The following is a 21,116-nucleotide window of genomic DNA, read 5'->3' as shown; positions in this document are numbered from 1 at the left end:
CTGGGTGGATTAAAGGAAACGCAGTGCAGATGTCTGCTCCTTCTAAACAAAAGTGAATTGATCATCAAAGGGCAAATGAATATTCAATCATGCCAGTCTAAGTGGCAGCCGTGACAGATACTTGGACAGCTGTGTTGAATCTGGTCTCCCACCTAGAGGTTGAGTGGAGGGGGAAGCAAGAGAGGAAAGAAGAGAATGTTCAAAGGAGAAACGGAGAGGAAAAGGGTATATTAAGGAAGAGATCTGGAAATAACCCACGTCTGCTATAATTAATAATCTTCTGGGTTTAACATATTTAATATGATTTGTTTTACCATTCAGATATGTTTTACCATTTTACCATTAGTTTTACAATTTATCTGATGTTCTTAACTTTGTGTCGCAACTTGTTTTATCAATAAGCAAACTGTAACGTAAGAGATAAGCTTAAATATAAAGGCTAATATATATGGGGTTTTTTTGGTTTGAAAGGTTGATAGTTGATGTGTTGTTCATTATTGAGACTTGTGCATCATGTACTCAGTACTGGGTCTTACAGTAGTGTGGCTATGTCATAGCTCCAGTCAGCCAGGTTCAATCCTGACCTCTAGTGCTGTAGTCTGGTGTTAGCACATTCTTTCTGCGCATGCATTGTTTTATCCACGAGCTTTTTGGTTTCCTCCCACATCCCAAAGGAGTACTGGTTGTTAGGTTTATTGGCTACTATAAATTACCCCAGTGTAGGAGGGGGGCAGGAGTGTGAGTGTTTGTGTGTGTGTGCACGCGTGCCTGTTTAGGAAAAGTTATTATAAGAAAATAACTGCAGATGCTGGCACAAATCGATTTATTCACAAAATGCTGGAGTAACTCAGCAGGTCAGGCAGCATCTTGGAAGTTCAGTCTGAAGAAGGGTCTCGACCCGAAACGTCACCCATTCCTTCTCTCCCGAGATGCTGCCTGACCTGCTGAGTTACTCCAGCATTTTGTGAATAAATAGGGAAAGTTATTAATGGGCACTTATTTCACTATAAAATGGATTATAGCAAAATAAGTATGGAAAAAGGAGTAGCTCTAAGACAAATGAGGCCAATGTCCTCCTTGAGAAAATCAGGGTAAACAGATGGAAAATCACAGCGTTCAGTAAGCAAGTAGTCAAATCAAATTATTGTCGTATGAACAGTACGGTGAGATACGTGTACAAGGAAAATCTAACAGCAGATCGCGGGCACATAGAATTAGACATCACACAGACATAAATTATACAATGCAGTGAAAAGAAAGAGAGTTGCAAAAACAAGCCATTATTACAAAACACAATTAGAAAACAAGTCCATGGCCGTGCAAGAGAGTTGTTCCATTGCTGAGATAGTTAGTACTAGTAAGTGCAGGTCAAATCAAGAACTTGATGCTTAGTAACTGTTTCTGAACCTGCTGGTGTGGGACTTCAGGCTTCTGAACCTCCTGCCCAATTGTAGCAGCAACAAGAGGACTCGAGGCATTAGGGTTAGAGTATTGTGGAAGTGTGAAGTCTGAGTCTTTACAAAGAATCAGCTCATGTCTAAACTCATGCACCTTTGCCTTGGGGCCTTCATCTGCACCTAGCTTTGGACTTCCTGACTGACAAACTTCAATTGGTTACGATTGCTCACAACGTTTCTTCCACCCTGACCCTGACTATCGGTGCTCTTCGAGGTTGGGTGTTCATTCCCTGAAACAGAGGACAAAGTCTCAGAATAAAAGGACACCATCAGAATGGAGATAAGGAGGAATTTCTTTAGCCAGAGGGTGGTGAATCTGTGGAATTCATTGCCGTCAACAGATGTGGTGGAGACACATTGGGTGTTTTAAGGTAGAGATTGATAGGTCCTTAATTAGGAAGGGCATCAAAGGTTACAGGGAGAATGCAGGTCAGTGGTGTTGAGCAGGATAATAGATCAGCCATGACTGAATGGTGGAATAGACTCAAGGGGCTGAATGCCCTAATTCTAATCCTAACTCTTATGGTCAAGATACTCTCTATCATATACCTGTAGAAGTTCAAGAGAGTGCACATCGACACATACCAAATCTCCTCAATCTTCTCTGAAAGGAGGTGGGTTCTTGCAAACAAGAAATATATTTGCACCTTGGTGTATATGGCAAAAATTTAATCTAAATCTGAGATGGGGTGTAAAGGTCCCCTGGAAGGCAATGACATTGAGAAAAAGTTGACTCACAGGCTACAGTGCCCTCCATAATGTTTGGGACAAAGACCCATCATTATTTATTTGCCTCTGTACTCCACAATTTGAGATTTGTAATAGAAAAAAACTCACATGTGGTTAAAGTGCACATTGTCAGATTTTAATAAAGGCCATTTTAAAGGCCATGTAGAAATTACAGCAGTGTTTATACATAGTCCCCCCATTTCAGGGCGCCATAATATTTGGGACACAGCAGTGTCATGTAAATGAAAGTTGTCATGTTTAGTATTTTGTTGCATATCCTTTGCATCCCATGCCTGCTTGAAGTCTGCGATTCATGGACATCACCAGTTGCTGGGTGTCTTCTCTGGTGATGCTCTGTATCTTCTTCTCTTCAGCCTGTATTGCAGCCATCTTTAGCTTCTGCTTGTTTTGGGGGCTAGTCCCCTTCAGTTTTCTCTTCAGCATATAAAAGCCATGCTCAATTGGGTTCAGATCGGGTGATTGACTTGGCCACTCAAGAACTGACCATTTTTTAGCTTTGAAAAACTCCTTTGTTGCTTTGTATGTTTGGGATCATTGTCTTGCTGTAGAATGAACCACCGGCCAATGAGTTTTGAGGCATTTGTTTGAAATTGAGCAGATAGGATATGTCTATACAATTCTGAATTCATTATGCTGCTACCATCAGCGGTTGTATCATCAATGAAGATAAGTGAGCCAGTACCTTCAGCATCCATACATGCCCAGGCCATAACACCCCCACCACCGTGTTTCACAGATGAGGTGGTATGCTTTGGATCTTGGGCAGTTCCTTCTCTCCTCCATACTAGACAATAGACAATAGACAATAGGTGCAGGAGTAGGCCATTCAGCCCCTCGAGCCAGCACCGCCATTCAATGCGATCATGGCTGATCACTCTCAATCAGTACCCCGTTCCTGCCTTCTCCCCGTACCCCCTCACTCCGCTATCCTTTGCTCTTGCCATCACTCTGATATGTTAATCTTCGTCCCATCTGTTCACAAGACCATTTTCCAGAACTGTGGTTGCTCTTTTAAGTACTTCTTGGCAAACTGTAACCCGGCCGTCCTATGTTTGCGGCTAACCAGTGGTTTGCATCTTGTAATGCAGCCTCTGTATTTCTGTTCATGAAGTCTTCTGCGGACAGTGGTCATTGACAAATCCACACCTGACTCCTGAAGACTGTTTCTGATCTGTCGGATATGTGTTTGGGGATTTTTCTTTGTTATAGAGAGAATTCTTCTGTCATCAGCTGTGGAGGTCTTCCTTGGCCTGCCAGTCCCTTTGCGATTAGTAAGCTCACCAGTGCTCTCTTGTTTCTTAATGATGTTCCAAACAGTTGGTTTTGGTAAGCCTAAGGTTTGGCTGATGTCTCTAACAGTTTTAGGGACCCTGACATCAGTCTGAAGAAGGGTTTCGGCCCAAAACATCACCCATTCCTTCTCTCCTGAAATGCTGCATGACCTGCTGAGTTACTCCAGCATTTTGTGATACCTTTGATTTGTACCAGCATCTGCAGTTATTTTTCTAACAGTTTTATTCTTGTTTCTCGGTCCCATAATGGCTTTGTTGACTTTCATTGGCACAACTTTGGTCCTCATGTTGATAAACAGCAATAAAATTTTCCAAATGTGATGGAAAGACTGGAGGAAAGACAAGATGCTGAGAGCTCTCTTATACCTGCATTAAGGAGGCAATTAAACACACCTGAGCAATTACAGACGCCTGTGAAGCCATGTGTCCCAAACATTATGGTGTCCTGAAATGGGGCGACTATGTATAAACACAGCTGTAATTTCAACATGGTAAAACCAAAATATATAAAAATACCCTTTAATAAAATCTGACAATGTGCACTTTAACCAATGTGATTTTTTTTCTATTACAAATCTCAAATTGTGGAGTACAGAAGCAAATAAATAAATGATGGGTCTTTGTCCCAAACATTATGGAGAGCACTATAGTTGTTTTTAGCCAAGACAATCCATGACTTTATCCGATGAGACCCTAACATCTCAAAGCTATGAAAAAGAGGGGCTACAGTACACCAACTGTGCTAATTATGGGGATATATGATGGTCAACAGAATACAAGACTCCTGGAAGAAGAAACTATCAAAGCCAAGTGTCGTTGTGTACATCAAATCAAAGTTGAAGATTAGCTTTGTGCATCTTTCTAAATTTCCATATTTGCTCTGACAATTAAAGAATTTGCAGGTTAAAGTTGGTCAAGAATCCTAAGTGTTAGGTGTCCTCCGAATTACTGAAATTAATTTAGCTGAAGTGGAAAAGAAATGTTCTTCGGTGTTAAAATTAAACACTTTAAAAGCTTGGTAACAGCTGAGAATGAGGTTAAAGTAAAAGGTAAGAAGAACCGATGTTGGAGATGTAGGCAGAGACAAGATTATTAATAATAATAATAATAATATATTCCTTTATTTGTCCCACACCGGGGAAAGTTAGTGTTACAGCAGCAAAGTGGATAGCAAGAGAGCATTCATTATAAATAAAAGTAAAGACAAGGATAAATTGTCATCAGTTTACTGTGTATTTGTTAAATGTTACTGTTACTGTTGACTCGTCTGCTGGGAGCAGTGCTGGTTGTGCAGTCTCACAGCAGCGGGAAGGAAGGACCTCCTATATCTCTCCTTCACGCACTTGTGGTGAAGGAGTCTGTTACTGAAGAAGCTACTCAGTGCAGTTTTCAATCTTATTTGTTTCCAGAGCAATTTTTCAGAAGGATGGCCAATCATGGACAAGCAATTCCCTTCCCATCCAAATTGCAAAATTGATCCAGTGGATTAGAAGTAGAAAACGTGATTCCACTATTTAAGAAGCAGGATTTGTGTATTACTGTTAAGTATTTACTGCCCATCCTTAATCATTTTTCAGAACATGGTAATGAGCCATCTCCTTATGTTGCTACAGTGCTTCTGGTGAAGGTACAATAGACAATAGACAATAGGTGCAGGAGTAGGCCATTCAGCCCTTCGAGCCAGCACCACCATTCAATGCGATCATGGCTGATCACTCTCAATCAGTACCCCATTCCTGCCTTCTCCCCATACCCCCTCACTCAGCTATCCTTAAGAGCTCTATCCAGCTCTCTCTTGAAAGTATCCAACGAACTGGCCTCCACTGCCTTCTGAGGCAGAGAATTCCACACCTTCACCACTCTCTGACTGAAAAGGTTCTTCCTCATCTCCGTTCTAAATGGCCTTTCCCTTATTCTTAAACTGTGGCCCCTTGTTCTGGACTCCCCCAACATTGGGAACATGTTTCCTGCCTCTAATGTGTCCAATCCCCTAATTATATGTTTCAATAAGATCCCCCCTCATCCTTCTAAATTCCAGCAGTGCTACTGAATAAAGAGTTCCAAGATTTTAACCCAGCAATTATTAAGTTCTACAAATATGTTTCCAATTCAGGATGGTTTGCCATTTGTGAAAGGAACCTGCAAGCAAAGATGTTCCCATAAACCTGCTGCACTTGTCTCTCTTGGTGCTAAAGCTCACAGGTTTGAGAGATGCGGCTATGTTAGCCTGGGATAGTTAGTGCGGTACATTCTGTAAAAGCCATTTAGCCATTGTGCATCAATGTTAGAAGGAATGAACACTTAAGTTGGTGGCTGAGGTACCAATCAAGCAGGCTGCTTTGTTCGGGAAGGTTTTGAGCTTCTTGAAAGCAAGAAGAAAGTACTTAATCATACGCATAACATGCAGCTTGTAGACGGGGGAAAGCCATCAACATAAGTCCACACAATGCTGTTCTTTCTGCTAATTCTAAAGCATGAATATCACACCAAGCACGTGAAGTTTCAAAGCATCGTAGCAATCCAAGAAATACAAAGCATCCCATTGAAAGCATGAGGACAAGGAAGGGAAGAAAAACACAACAGTAATTTTGCAGTTTTATTGCTGAAAATACCACTTTGTGCTAAATATTTATTGAGTTGGTATATTTCAGAAGGTACAATGGCAGCAACACACTCAACAAGAAACATTTCTAAGTACCAAACAAGGGTTGATATAATCATCAAAGAACAAGCAGATAATTACAAAACCATAAGATAGAATGATGTTAAAGTGAATAAACTAGTGCAAGAAGTTTCTGTTCAGGTTCTTCCCAGATTAGTATGAATTGGGTATGGTGGAGCAGAATGGAGTATAATTACGGGGGGGATTGTCAGCTTGCTTTTGTACACAAGTGTATATGAAGGAGAAAAGTTCACCTCATCAGCACTACTAAGTTGTGTAGGAAAATAACTGCAGATGCTGGTATAAATCGAAGGTATCACAAAATGCTGGAGTAACTCAGCGGGTCAGGCAGCATCTCAGGAAAGAAGGAATGGGTGACGTTTCGGATCTGAAGAAGGGTCTCGACCTGAAACGTCACCCATTCCTTCTCTCCTGAGATGCTGCCTGACCCATTGAGTTACTCCAGCATTTTGTGATACCTTCGAGCAATAGAATTGTGAATAAATTGTGAATGCCAGCTGATTGGAATTTGAGAACTGACTTTAATATGAATAATGTTGAAATTTATGACATATTTCAGTGTTGTTCATAACGACTCCTAAATTTGGGGATGTAAAAAATCCACTTAGCTCGTCGCTCTGTGGATTTGCTAAAAATCCTGGTTATCCTAGTGTAAATAACAATGGAATAAAGTAAAGACAAGTTGATTTTTGATAAAGATTAAAGTGTTTACTTTTTTTACAGTTCTGATCAGAAATTCATCTCACAATTGTTCTGATCAATTTGATACAACTTTTTAACTTTGATATTATTTGAGATCAGTTTTTCATGCAGGTAGTCAGTAACGTTATTTGATAAATGTCGTTTTTTTCCCAGAATCCAGACATGATTGCTGTGTGAAATTCCCAAAACACTAATGCATGAGTACACAAGAGAGTACGTTGTATAGTCAGTGTCTAATACCCAATATTTCATAACGAAACTGGCTGCAAAAACAGAAAGTACACAACGTTAGTCTAGCCAAGCCAGCTTTCTCAATGGATCATCTCACTTTCTTAATAGTGGCTTTAAAAACATTAGAAACACAAGAAGACATAATTGCTGCATAAGAGATGCAATAAATATCTTCAACAGATACATTTAGACTATTTGAGAACAACCAGATCCCTAACCATGTCCAGATCCCTAACCATGTCCAGATCCTAAGCTCTCCTACACTCATCAATATTACAGGTCCGTTATAAGGTTGTTGGCTTTGGCCAATGCACTACTAATGCAAACAGGTGATCTGCTCTTTTATCTTCTTGAGATAGCCCTGATAAAATCTTGTTAGACACTGTTACAGAAAAGAAACAGTCATAATGTGCGAAAGAAATAAGAGAATTTCCCCTCTGTGGAGGAAGTGTCTCACCAATACCAAATAGTTATAAACTGTCTGTTAGAAGTCAGACTTGCAAAACAAGGAACATTATAAAAATGACAGGCCAATCTGACATGAGTATTTCTGAAGGGAATTTGGTTTTTCAGTGAACTTCGTCAGGAATGCAAAATTAACAAGGTTTGAGGTTAGCATAATTAAATATTGTGACCTGTCTTTAAGGAATGAATTTATATTGTATAAAATCAAAAAAATGCACATATTGGAAATCAGAAATAAAAGCAAACCATGCAGGAAACATCCAACAGGTTAGGCTATACCTGTGGAAAGAGAAACAGGGTGAAGGTTTTAGTTCAAAGACCCTTTCTGGGGATCCTTGACCCGAAATGTCAATTGCTTTTTTTTCCACAGATGCTGCCTGACCTGCTGGTTTTCACCATTTTGTGTTTCTATTTTAAAAATCATGTTGCTGTTTCCCTTTCATGGGGAGTGTAGACTGCACAAGGATTCTTAACTTTATAGATCTACTTCCGTGAGCTCCACTCCCTTCGAGAACAATCCTGTGCATTGCAGGACTTAATTCTGCGATATCATAGTTGATATCGAAAAATCACGCACATCTACAAATTTAGCAAGGAATTGCAAATGCTTCTCATCCATGTTGTACCTGTTTAGACACATCCAGAATTAGTTTGGTTGTTTTTACTATTAAAACCCAAGAAAACAAAAAGCAGGAGGTACTCAGTTGACATGTAGCATTATGGCATACTGCATACACAATAAGGTTCATTGTACACTCCCAATGGAGACATAGATAGCTTGAATCAAAGATCAAAGAAGACATTACAATGAGAAATAATGCAAAAATGAGGGATAACAATGGAAAAAAGTTCAAATTTCAACATGCGGCAGCCAGTATCCATGATGAGCGAAATATTGTTAATATTTCAGGTCAATGACTTTCAGCAGAAGTAGAAGGTGTCAGAAAAGTAAACCGTAACAAGCAAGTATGGAAACACAGAAAGGAGAATGCGAGTAGGAAAGACACACGGAGGAAAAATTATGTTGGGGTATGATTAAATAACAAATTGGATATTATCACATCTCCATCAGGAAGACCAAGCATAGAGTCTGTGACCACATATTAAACCCGAAACGTCACCTACCCATGTTCTCCACACATGCTGCCTGACCCACTGAGTTACTCCAGCACTCTGTGAAATGTCACCTACCCATGTTCTCCACAGATACTGCCTAACCCACTGAGTTACTCCAGCACTTTAAGCTTTAAAAAAAAAATGAAACACCTCTTCCATTTGGCAAATGTGGTCTCAACCTATTGATTGCTGGACAGTTTTTTTCTCTACTCCACTCTGAATTCCCCATCCAAGTGTATACATAGGGTGAATGCTCATCATCTTTTTCTCCGAGGATGGAGTAATCAAAAACTAGAGGGCATAGGTTTAGGATGAGATGGGAATGATTTAACAGGAGCCCAAGGAGCAACTTTTTCACACACAGAATGGTAGGTAGATGGAACAAGTTGCCCGAGGAAATAGTTGAAACTGGTACAATAACAACATTTTAAAGATATTTGGACAGATATATGGATAGGTTTTGAGGGATATGGGCCAAATGTAGGCAAATAGGATTAGCTTAGATAGGGCATCTTGGTCACCATGGATAGGTTTCCATGTTGTACTCCTCTAAGATTCTATGAGAGTTGTGTTCCAAGAGAGAATCTGATTTCATCAGCAGAAAATATAAGTATTACTCCAACTTACAACTTGGCCTGATGTCCTGCATTCTCCACAAGTCAAGATCTGTTGAATTAATTTAAAAAATATTTAGTTCACAATCATGAGCCATAATGTCAGGGAATATGACTGACAGTAATGACATTGGAAACATTCATAAATCAAAGTACTGAATGTTTGTTCTCTGCCCTTTCTGTCTGCAGTCCCCCACATTATTATAAACTAGATTCTGACTCTTCCTGCCAGGAGTCATCTGGCAAAGAAACGAGCCCTTCATCCCACCACATCCATACCAACCAGCAGGTACTCATCAGTAATAATATTGTTCACCATTAGCATTAGGATATTTTGCATTCTGTGTACGAATGTCCTTCTTACCGTCAGACCGTCGGCTGCGGGGGCTTTGATCGCCCCGACTGTGGATGGCTCAACAGCCCCGACCGCGGGAGAACAAAGAGGAAGTTGCTTGGACTTAATTACCTTCCATCACAGTGAGGAATGTGGAATCCGCTATGGTGGATGTTTATGTTAAATTTTATTTTATGTGGCTGTGTGTCTTGTTGCCTTTCACTTAGTATGGCTGTATGGTAACTCAAATTTCACTGTACCTTGAGTAGGCACAAAATGCTGGAGTAACTCAGCAGGTCAGGCAGCATCTCTGGAGTGAAGGAATTGGTGACGTTTCGGGTCGAAACCCTTCTCGACCCGAAACGTCACCTATTCCTGCTCTCCAGAGATGCTGCCTGACCCGTTGAGTTACTCCAGCATTTTGTGTCTACATTCGATTTAAACCAGCATCCGCAGTTTTCTTTCCCACCTTTCACTCTACCTTAATTGGTGCATGTGACAATAAATTGATCTTGAAATCTTGAAGAAAGGAATGTGCCTTCATTTACCCAAGACAAGACCCTCTAACATTTTAGCACTCATTCAGTACTGCATTGGTGTGGCAGTCTGGATACTTGTGGAACCAAGTTTAAATTCACAGATCACACTAACAGCAATGAGTTCTTAACAAATGAACAGACATAACTTTCGCAGAATATCCACACGCTCAGTGAAATAGAAGAGGACCTTGATGCAGAAAATTTGCCAGGATGTTAGACTGGAATGGAGCATTTCAGTTATGAGGAGAGTTGGCTCTGTTCTCCCCAGCATTCAGGACGTTAAAAAGGGGGTTTGATTAACATGCACAAAATGATGAGGAGTAGGGATAGGCGAGACCGCAGGAAACTTTTCCCCACGTGAGCTTGATAAAACTAGAGGACACAGCTTGAGGATATGAGGGAGGCCCAGAGTCGGTGGCGTCCTGTGATCCCCATACACTAACACTATCCAACACACTAGGGACAATTTACCAAAGCCTATCGACCTATAAACCAGTGCGACTTTGGAATGTGTGAGGAAGCCGGAGCACCCGGAGAAAACACATGCAGTCACGGGGAGAACGTACTAAATCCATACAGACAGCACCCGTAGTCAGGATCAAACCCGGGTCTCCGCTGCTGTTAGGCAGCAACTCTACCGCTGCAGTGAGTCCCACCGGAAATTGGAGGAACAGCAGCTTGCAGCCCAGTGATATGAACATTGACTTCTCCAACTTTAGATAGTTCCTCTGTCCCTCTCTTCCCCTCCCCCTTCCCAGATCTCCCACTGTCTTCCTGTCTCCACCTATATCCTTCCTTTGTCCCGCCCCCCTGACATCAGTCTGAAGAAGGGTCTCGACCTGAAACGTCGCCCATTCCTTCTCTCCTGAGATGCTGCCTGACCTGCTGAGTTACTCCAGCATTTTGTGAATAAATACCTTCGATTTGTACCAGCATCTGCAGTTATTTTCTTACTCTACCGCTGCACCACTGTGCTGCCCCTTTTATGACTTATGAGTAAGATATTCTTCACCAGAGAGGGGCAAGTGGCTAGAATGCACTGCCTGTGAATGATTGAAGCTGGGTCACTGACAGCATTTAAAAAGTTTCATGATAAACAATAACAGCCCTGAGGTAAAGGGAGCCCTGCACCAAACACTAGGCAATGAGGTTAACACAAACAGGTGCCCACTAGTCAACCTGGATATGTTGGGCCGAATGACCATGCTGTATGAATCTTTGATTCTAATATGGGCTTTTCAAAGCAAATCTTGCTTACAAATCTGGTAGAAGGCAATATCAAATATTTTTCGCATACTTACCTTGTGAAATTCTGAAGTACATTTTAGCAGGGTTCGCCGTGTTTGAATCGTTAAACATTTCTCCTTCCCGAATTGTCACAATACCATCATCTCTGCACAAATGAGAAAAATCACAATCGTAATCATAATAGTAATTTATTAGCCTTGTTTTGCAACATACGAGGAATTTGATTTGCCGTACAGTCATACCAATAAAGAGACACCCAAATATTTTTTTTACATGAACATCCACCACAGCGACTCCCCCACACTCCTCACTGTGATGGAAGGCAAACAAAATTCAATCTTCTTCCCTTCTTTGTTCTCCCGTGGTCGGGGGCCTTGAGCCTTCCGTTGGCGGGATGATCTTGGCTCCCGCAGCAGGTGGTCGAGCCCTCTGCATTGGGGCGATCAAGCTCCCCTGCACCGGGTGATCGGACCACAAGTCGGGGCTGGTCGAACCTCCTGCGGCTTGGAGCTTCCTGACATCAGTCTATACCCGAGACTGCGAGCTCCTCGATGTTGAAATCCGCAGGCCGTATTTGGAGCATCGATCCCAGGCGAGGGATGGTGAGTCCACGGCCCTGCGGTGGGGCTCAAAGTCAGTCTCGAGCAAGGCCGCCAGCTTCATGATGTTAGGCCGCAGAGCGACCGGAGATATGATCCAGAAAACAATCGCACCTCCCGCAAGGTAAGAGATTGCAAAATGTTTCCCCCGACCCCCTCTCCCACCCCCACATAAAACAAACCAGAGAACATTAACACCTACTTTTAAAACACACTAAAAATCAAAAAAGATTAAAAAACAGACAGACAGACTGTTGGCAAGGCTGCCATCGCTGACGGCGCCACCCGTTGATATGAAAAGAGTAACTGAAGCCGTATAAAACGTTTGTAAACAGGATCAAACCCGGGTCTCTGGTGTAGTAAGGCAGCAACTCTACCACTGCGCCATGATGCCACCCTACTTCTTTGGTCAGGAGAAATGTTTTACATATCTTCATCTACCATACCATAACATGGTAGGAAAGATTGATTCAGACAAGAATGGGGAAAGGATACTGAGTATAAATATCTACCAATGTAAACATGGATGCATTTTTTTTAAATTAGAAAGTGCATCCTTGTTTATATTAGTACATACATTAAACACCAGGAAAGAAGGTTTACGGTTAGATTAGAGTAGAAATAATACATTTATTAGGCCACTTTAAATTGGCTTTAACTCATTGGGATGTCGAGGAGGCAAATAATAATGGAAATCTTGGTCTCTTTGTTTTAGCAAATAAAGGTCTATGTAGGTACAAATGCTGAGAATGAGAAACAAATAATATATTCCTTTATTCGTCCCACACCGGGCAAATTTACAAATAATGAAATATAAAAATAGATGAATTAATTGTGTGTGTGTGTGTGTGTATTCTACCATGCAGGCTTATGAACTAATGATATTTAACATCTAGAATAAAATGATAAAAATAAGTACAAATTATATTATATAAAAAAGCAAGAGTTTGGGGTGATGAAGAAATTGGTGGACACAAAATACTGGAGTAACACCGCCGGGTCAGGCAGCTTCTCTGCAGAAAAGGAATAGGTGATGTTTCTTGTCGAGACCCTTCATCAGACTGCGAGTCAGGGAGGGGGACACTGGATATATGGGAAGGTACAGAACTAAGCAGAGCCTGCATCGAAGACCCTGGAAATGTGGAGCCCACAATGGTCCATTGTTGGCTGGTGATAATGAAGGAACACCAATGGTAAAATTAGCAAGAGGACTAGGGTGGGGGAGGGACGGAGAGAGGGGGAACGCAAGGGTTATGAAGTTTGAGAAATCTATTTTCATGCCACTGGGTTGTAAACTGCCCAAGCAAAATATGAGGTGCTATTCCTCCACACAGGAGCAAAAATCATCAGTGAATTTGCAAAGAAATGGAAATTAAGGATTAAAATTAACGATTTATAAGGAAGTCCCACCAGCCCTTCCCCGAAACCAATTAAAACCTAAAGGCAAGCCATTTGAACATCATGCACATGACAATTCTGAAGATGGGGAAAGGAAGTTGAGAGAATAATTAAGTAAAACAAATCAGGACAATCAACAGCAGAACAATCACACCTGTGATCAATAAGTGGTTAATTATTATTAAGTGAAGTGGGAACAATGATAATTGTAATCAACAAAAAATCGATTAAAAACTCTGGATAAAATTGTTCAGAGGTGTGGATGGTAGATCCTGCAGCACGGTGGGATAACGGGGTTCAGAACACACAAGAAGTGGACCCAAGAAATAAAATGTCAATGTTTTATGCTTGGTACTGTGCTTGGGCACCAGTATAGTAAGTACTGGAGCCATTTTTAACAACAGTCAAGGTAATCTAACGAATGATAAGCCAGTTGGCTGAGTGCCTCTGGCAAGGAACATTTCAGAGCTTGTAATGTTGAACGTACCATGGATTCAAACAAAGAATCAAAGGGAGGTTGTGTATAGTACACTTTTGAGATAATGGAGATGGTAGATAGGGGCACGGTGGTAGTTCCAGTATACTTGAGCTTCACACAAATATTTTACAGTGTATCAGAATGCAAATGATGTCAGAAGGTAAAAGAACGAGGAGTTATGTGGCTGAACGCACACTAGATTTAAAAATGGTTTGTAAGGTGTAGGACAAAAAGTGAAGTTGTTATGAATATTATTTTTAAAATATTTGGAAGTAATGTTCCTCCAAGTCCAATTATTTTTACCGTACTTCTCAATTATTTGGATATTGGTATAAAGAATCTAAACAGGATCTATAGGTTATCTTACAAGAGTCTGAAATAAACTGCTCAAGATATTCATAACATGGAAGAACTGGGCCAAATAAATGGCAAATAGGTCTGAGCATTACTCAGTGAGATATGATACATTGTGACTGAACAAATAATAGAAGAACTTGTGTTTGGGGTCTCCTTTATGCTTACTGCAAACAGAACGAAAGTTTACCCCCTAATGGAGCACAAATGTTGTTGTTTTTTCAAGAATTAACCCCAGTCCCTGACAAGGTTTACTGTGCAACCAGTTTTTACTTTTGTTTAGATTACTGGTTGATGCAATAGAGACACTATGAAGGATCAGACAGAGGCGGAAACTAATAGTTGATCTGGAATGAGCTGATATAAATTAAGTGTCAAGAATGTCTTATCAAAACGGAATAATGAAATCCTTCAATGAAATTAAATGTAAGCTTAGAAATTTAAAAAACATGAGAAACCTATTCAAATCACCGTCTCCAAAAATTCATTTACAGATCTATTGGTGCACAAGTTAAATATTTTAAATATTTTGCTGCAATTTAAAAGGTGTTTCAACAGTACTTACAGAATAAACTGTGTCAAAAGTGCCACCTTGTCCGTTCCTATCGCCTTGTATTTTTCCATAAGGCATCTGTTTTCCACCTCAGTCTCCTCAGATGTTTCAATTTCATACCATGTTCCCAAATACTGGGAAATTAAAGGCAAATAAATTAGTGCACACTAATGTAGTACACACACAGGTGAATCAGCACTGAAAATGCATTACACAAAATATCATTGGAAATAAAATATTAAGTGAAGTAGTTCACTGGTGGCAATAGTGATGACGTTGCAATAAATGTTACAGTGTACCCACGGCAAGCAACTATATTGTGTTGGAAGATAAACGGGATGAGTTTTGGCGCATACTGCGTTTTCCACCACATCATGGTCACAGGTTTTAAAGACACTAAAAAGATACAAGATACAGTGCAGACACAGGCCCTTTGGCCTACCAGTGCCGACCAGCAATCCCCATACACGAGCATTATCCTGCACACGAGGGGCAATTTACAATTTTCATCGAAGCCAGTTAACCTACAAACCTGTACGTCTTTGGAGCGTGAGAGGGAATAGGAGCACCCGGAGAAAACCAATGTGGTCACAGGGAGAACATACAAACTCCGTACAGACAGCACCGGTGGTCAGGATCAAACCCGGGTCTCTGGCGCTGTAAGGCAGCAACTCTACCGTGTGCCGCCCCTACTCATAAAATAATCATCCAGTGCCTTTCTTCAATAGACAATAGGTGCAGGAGGAGGCCATTCGGCCCTTCGAGCCAGCACCACCATTCAATGTGATCATGGCTGATCATTCTTTGTGGTATATTCATGGAATAAGCAAATGCTAAAAAATGAATAAAACGTTTCATTGGCACCTTAAATCTATGGATATGCCATGTTTTGGATGGTAATACTTTCTCTAATTTGCATAGGAAGGTATTTGCATAGAAAATGAACAGCAGGTTAAGATTTAGAATAATGCTGAGCTAACAGTCTTTATGGGCAAATACGTTTAATAGCTTCTGAAAATCTATTAATATTGTAAAAAACTTCTGAATGGTACAGTAACATTTAATGTGCTAGATTGTGACAGTATATTGAATTGGTGAAAGGGAAATTAATCCATGGCACTAAATGGAAATATCATGTGAAGTGGTCAGATAATATGGCAAAGATGGAAACTGCGGTGTTAAGTCAAATCGAGGTTATTGTTCTATGCACGAGTATGGTGAGGTGCAGGGACAGTCACAAAGACTCAGACAACACACAAGAATGTAAATTATTCCTAAATTATACAAGACAGGAAAAGGAATAAGGCTGTGCAAAAATAAGGCATTCATGCAAAACACAATGTTAAAAAAAACAAGTCCATGGCAGTGCAAGTGGAGGTTAATAATGTACTCTTAGTGAATTGGTATTGGGTTGAACAGGTCAATCAAGAACCTCATCTTGTAGGGAAGTAACTCATGGACCTGATGAGGTGGGACTTCAGGTTTCTGTACCTCCTGCCCGATGGTTGCAGCAAGAAGAAGGCATGACCCAGATGGTGGGGATCTTTGATGGCTGATGTCACCTTCTGAAATCAGCACCTCAAGTGGATGCTTGCATTATTGGAGAGGGTAGTGCCGAGATGGACTTCACTCGCTTGCATTGCAGTGCCTTGTCATTGCAGTGCCAGGCCTTAATGCAACCAGTCAGGATACTTTCTACGTGTAACTTTCGAAGTGTATCCAGCTTGTCGGCACAAGGGTGGCAGGGTGGTACAATAGTAGAGTCGCTGCCTGACAGCACTTGCAGTGCCGTAGATCCCGGTTCGGGCCCGGCGACAGATGCTGTCTGTACAGAGTTTGTACATTCCCCCCGTGACTGTGTGGGTTTTCTCCGAGATCTTCGGTCTCCTCCCACACTCCAAAGACGTACAGGTGTGTAGGTTAATTGGCTTGGTATAACTGCAAATTGTCTCTAGTGTGTGTAGGATAGTGTTAATGTGCAGGGATCGCTGGTCGATGTGGACACGGTGGGCCAAAGGGCCTGTTTGCACGCTGTATCTCTAAAACTAAAAAAAGTTGAACTAAAAAAGGACACCAATGAAATTACACTAAATTTGATTGATATCATTTAGAAAGCCTAAAATAGAAAACCGTAGGTGAGAATAGAAAGGGAGCCACACTGCCACATTACAAGAAGATCCACAACAAAACGACAGCTTAAATGGCACATTGGTAACTGGAGAAAAAAAATTAAAAATTAAAAAATTAAAAAATTAAAAATTAAAATAAAAAAGGAAGAAAACTTGTGAATTGGTTGTTTGGGAAGCTACAACTTTCAAAAATGTTAGATTAACATTTCCCCAAGGCCTGTAAGTAACTTGTAAACAAGTTTAGTATACAATTGCATCTTGAGTAAAAATCTAGAGTTTGGGAATGAGATGTGATGTGAGCAATAGGTCATTGTGACCTGTTGTGGACAACTTTTACATCTTAAATTGAGTAATATTTTTACTTGATGAACCTGGCTTTTGAGTCTGTTTTATTTGTTTAATTTTTTTTTAACTTTTTCATAAATTTATCTCCCTTGCCTTGGATGCAGTCCAGCCCATGTGGGTATACATTAGTCTCAGAGGGTAACCGGTGTATAAGGCAAGCTCCCTCTGGAGAGCCCAGAGCATGTTATCTTTGAAGGATAAATGGTCAGTTGGCTTGGGCGAACTGCTTGATGGTCTCTTGCATTGACCTGTGATTGGCGAAGAAGGGTCTCGACCTGAAACGTCACCCATTCCTTCTCTCCCGAGATGCTGCCGGACCTGCTGAGTTACTCCAGCATTTTGTGAATAAATACCTTCGAATTGTACCAGCATCTGCAGTTATTTTCTTATATTATATGATTAAAGTTTACGTTATGGACATAAAGTGCTGGAGTAACACAGCAGATCAGGCAGCATCTCTGGAGAAAAAGGACATTTCGAGTCGGGACCCTTCTTCATCTGAAAGTAGAGAGATAATGAAGGGACACAGGGATGTGAACAGTGCAACTCATAAGATGGGGGAGGGGAGAGAGAGAGGGAATGCAGGAGTTAATTGAAAGTAGAGAAATCAACGTTCATACCGCTGGGTTGTAAGCTGCCCAAGCGAAATATGAGGCGTTGCTCCTCCAATTTGTGTGTGGCGAATTTTAGTTTAGTTTAGTTTATCGTCACGTGTACAGAGGTACAGTGAAAAGCTTTTTCGTTCAGCAAAATAAAAATCACCCAGTGCATGTCAACATGCTCTCGACCTTTCTGTAGGTCGGTGAAAAAAAACATTCGATCCCAAAAAGAGAAGCAACAGTTGTAAGTTTTTTTTTACCCTCCCCAAAAATTCCAACTGCCCTCTCGTACCCTGATCGTCCTGTTGCCTAAAATGTTTTTTTTAGATAACCCGAATGAGATGTGTAAAAGAGAAAATTGAAAATTAAAAGAGAAGATTGAAAATTAGGAAAAAGTAATTACCAATTCAGCTGCTCCTAATTTCTTACCTTTCCTACATCTGCAACCAGAGAGCCGTCGCTTTAAGGTGAAGGGGCAAAGATTTAATAGGAATCTGAGGGGCATTTTTTTCTTTTGGTGGGTGGTAGATGGAACGAGCTGCCCGAGGAGGTAGTTGGGGCACGTGCTATCATGACATTTGAGAGACACTTGGACAGGTACATGGACAGGTACATGGACAGGACATGTTGAAAAGCTTATGGGGCCAAGTGCGGGTAGGTGGGACTAGTGTAGATGGGGCATGTTGGTCGGCGTGGACAAGTTGGTCCGTAGGGCTTGTTTCCACGCTCTATCTATCTATCACTCTATGACTCCATCGTTGAAATCGCCAGTGCTCAAATCTACCGCAGAAGCAGGAGTGAGTTAACTGAATTACACACCGCGCTCCAAACGATACGCGTGGAACAGCCGAAACCCAACCCTGTTGAAATCATTTTCTCCACCAATGGCCAGAAATTATTATATGGAGCGTTCCCGTACACGACGTAAAATAATAGAAAACCGAGATGTTCGTTGCCACTAACCTTAGCCATGGTGAAATTTTCTTGAACGACCTGATTTTTACAACCACCCCATATCGCTGTTGCATGGGAACAAAGGGCAAGCAGCAAAGTCAGGTACAACAGTTGCATGGTGCCGCCTGGATAGGAGCCTGCAGCACAAGAGAGACCTCTTAAAGCCTGCAGTTGACTGAATGCCAGCAAGGTTTGCAAACTCAATTCCTCTTCCTGGTGAATAAGACTTCACCTGCAGCAACCAATCCAACAGGTATCATTCCTCCAATACACAGTGACAAATATTGGTGGTGTTTTTTTGGTCGCCGCGTCCTCTGAGCACTTTGCCCGTTTCTGCAGTCGGGACCTTCACTTGAGTGAAGAAAACGCCGCCATTTCACCTTCTAAACATCACCCTCTTTAAGCGTAAGAAAATAACTGCAGATGCTGGTACAAATCGAAGGTATTTATTCACAAAATGCTGGAGTAACTCAGCAGGTCAGGCAGCATCTCAGGAGGGAAGGAATGGGCGACGTTTTGGGTCGAGACCCTTCTTCAGACTGGTTTTTCAGACGTCTCGACCCGAAACGTCGCCCATTCCTTCTCTCCTGAGATGCTGCCTGACCTGCTGAGTTACTCCAGCATTTTGTGAATAATCACCCTCCTTAAGCATACCCTCTTTGTGCAGCCGATTCGAATGAATCTGATTAATTTTCAATTCTTGCCCATTTTACGATCGTTAACCTTTAGCCGATTCTCCAACGTGCTAAGTTGTGGGTTTCTACTATTTTGCTACTATTAACCAAAAAACAAAACTTCCGTAGATAGACACAAAATGCTGGAGTATCTTAGCGGGACACAAAAATGCTGGGGTAACTCAGTGGTTATAGTCAACGAGGTAGGAAGGAACTGCAGATGCTGGTTAACACCGACTATAGACACAAAATGCTGGAGTAACTCAGCGATGCTGCCCTGCCCGCAGAGTTACTCCAGCATTTTGTGTCCATCTTCATAGTCAATGAGCAACTCTGGAGAAGAGAGCGCTGTCAAGAGATTTAGAGCACTTCTGCTGAGAGTCTCCAAGTGCGGCTCCTACACAAAACTCTTGGTTCTCGCAAATTGGGAACTCGAGACTCAAACCGCAGAAGACGAACACAGTTAGACAGAGAATGGTCCACGGGCACACAGAACGGCTGTTGGGGATACATTTCATCCTATGCTGCTTAGTTTTGAAGAAGGGTCTCTCGACCCGAAATGCCACCCATTCCTTTTCTCCAGAGTTGCTGCCTCTGGCCCGCGGAGTTTCTCCAGCATTTTGTGTCTGTCTTCTAATTTGTTGGCACACAGCAATTTTGCTCTTTGCAATCGCCTTGCAATCTCTTTGCAATCGCTGGTCCCTGCTCATCACGGTCTGTGAACACGACTTTGCCTTTACGCTTTCATCGTCTTCCAATGAAAATCACACCGCTTCACTCGGGATCTGCGAATTTATCACCTCCTGCATTTCTCCCGATAGAGCAAAGACGATTTTGATATCCCTTTCGGAAGCCCCCCCAATCTCCTTTTCACAAGGAGACCATTTCTACTAGTCCACCCGCACAGTCTAATTACCCAACTACAGACAATCTCCAATCTCTCTCCATGAATGAACAGTGGGGACAACAACCTTACAAACCAACTCTCCCTCCTCAATAAACTGTCACGTCTACAAAATAAGGCAGTTGTCTTCATTTCCTGGGGAATTCCATTTATTTAGCCTGATACCCTCCCAATTCTTGCCAATCTCACAAGGCCGCGATTCCATTCAAGGCGAGTACCAGATTGTGGAGGGGAAAAAAGATGACATTTCATTAGGACGGAGCCCTACCGCAGACACCCCTCGCTACACCGCCCCCCCTCCCCCCCTCCCCACTTCACGTTACAAAACCACCGATCCCCCTCCTGTGGCTCGTGTTGCAGTAACCCCAATACCTTAGCCCAGAACCGAAGGAAGACTGGGCGACGATGTGTGCAGGAGTCGAGCCCGGCTGAAGTTGTACCGCTCTACAACGAACACTATCAGAGACAGCACTAACCTAGGAACCACGAGACCAGCCCTCTCGAACAGAATAAGGTGCGATCCCACCCCCACTGTCCCGCGGGAGAACTCCTCAACGCCCAAAGAGGTGTGTTCATCAGGTAAAGTTACAGTGCCTCCTTTATATTAAAAAAAAACACTTTATACAAATCCTTTGTTCCACAGATCGCTTACCCATACCTCATGTTTTGTTTTAAAGCGAATTACACTAAAGTGGTAT

General features: G+C 41.7%; 1 protein-coding gene across 1 annotated transcript; it reads right to left on the bottom strand.

Moving 5' to 3' along the window:
• Positions 1 to 6,645: 6,645 nt before the first annotated feature.
• LOC144599138 (apolipoprotein D-like) lies at positions 6,646 to 20,915 on the bottom strand. Its single transcript, XM_078409870.1, has 6 exons — positions 20,791 to 20,915; positions 18,850 to 18,977; positions 14,826 to 14,947; positions 11,485 to 11,576; positions 9,324 to 9,362; positions 6,646 to 7,147 (listed from the first exon to the last, which is right to left on the bottom strand). The coding sequence occupies exons 2-6, from the start codon at positions 18,955 to 18,957 to the stop codon at positions 6,912 to 6,914; spliced, it is 597 nt and encodes a 198-aa protein (XP_078265996.1). The 5' UTR covers positions 18,958 to 18,977; positions 20,791 to 20,915; the 3' UTR covers positions 6,646 to 6,911.
• Positions 20,916 to 21,116: the final 201 nt, after the last annotated feature.

The sequence above is a fragment of the Rhinoraja longicauda genome, chromosome 13 (genome assembly GCF_053455715.1).
Source record: "Rhinoraja longicauda isolate Sanriku21f chromosome 13, sRhiLon1.1, whole genome shotgun sequence".
Taxonomy (NCBI): Eukaryota; Metazoa; Chordata; class Chondrichthyes; order Rajiformes; family Arhynchobatidae; genus Rhinoraja; species Rhinoraja longicauda.
The sequence above is the reverse complement of the archived record's forward strand: the minus strand, read 5'-3'. Positions and strand labels throughout refer to the sequence as shown.

What these genes read in the sequence shown, in the direction of transcription:
- LOC144599138 (XM_078409870.1), bottom strand. Translation starts at nt 18,957, where the DNA reads ATGCAACTGTTGTACCTGACTTTGCTGCTTGCCCTTTGTTCCCATGCA. An exon ending in CTTTTGACACAGTTTATTCT is followed by an intron (nt 11,577 to 14,825) that starts GTAAGTACTGTT and finishes TCATTTGTGCAG; the next exon opens with AGATGATGGTATTGTGACAA. An exon ending in GCAGGACATCAGGCCAAGTT is followed by an intron (nt 7,148 to 9,323) that starts GTAAGTTGGAGT and finishes CTGTTTTTGCAG; the next exon opens with CCAGTTTCGTTATGAAATAT.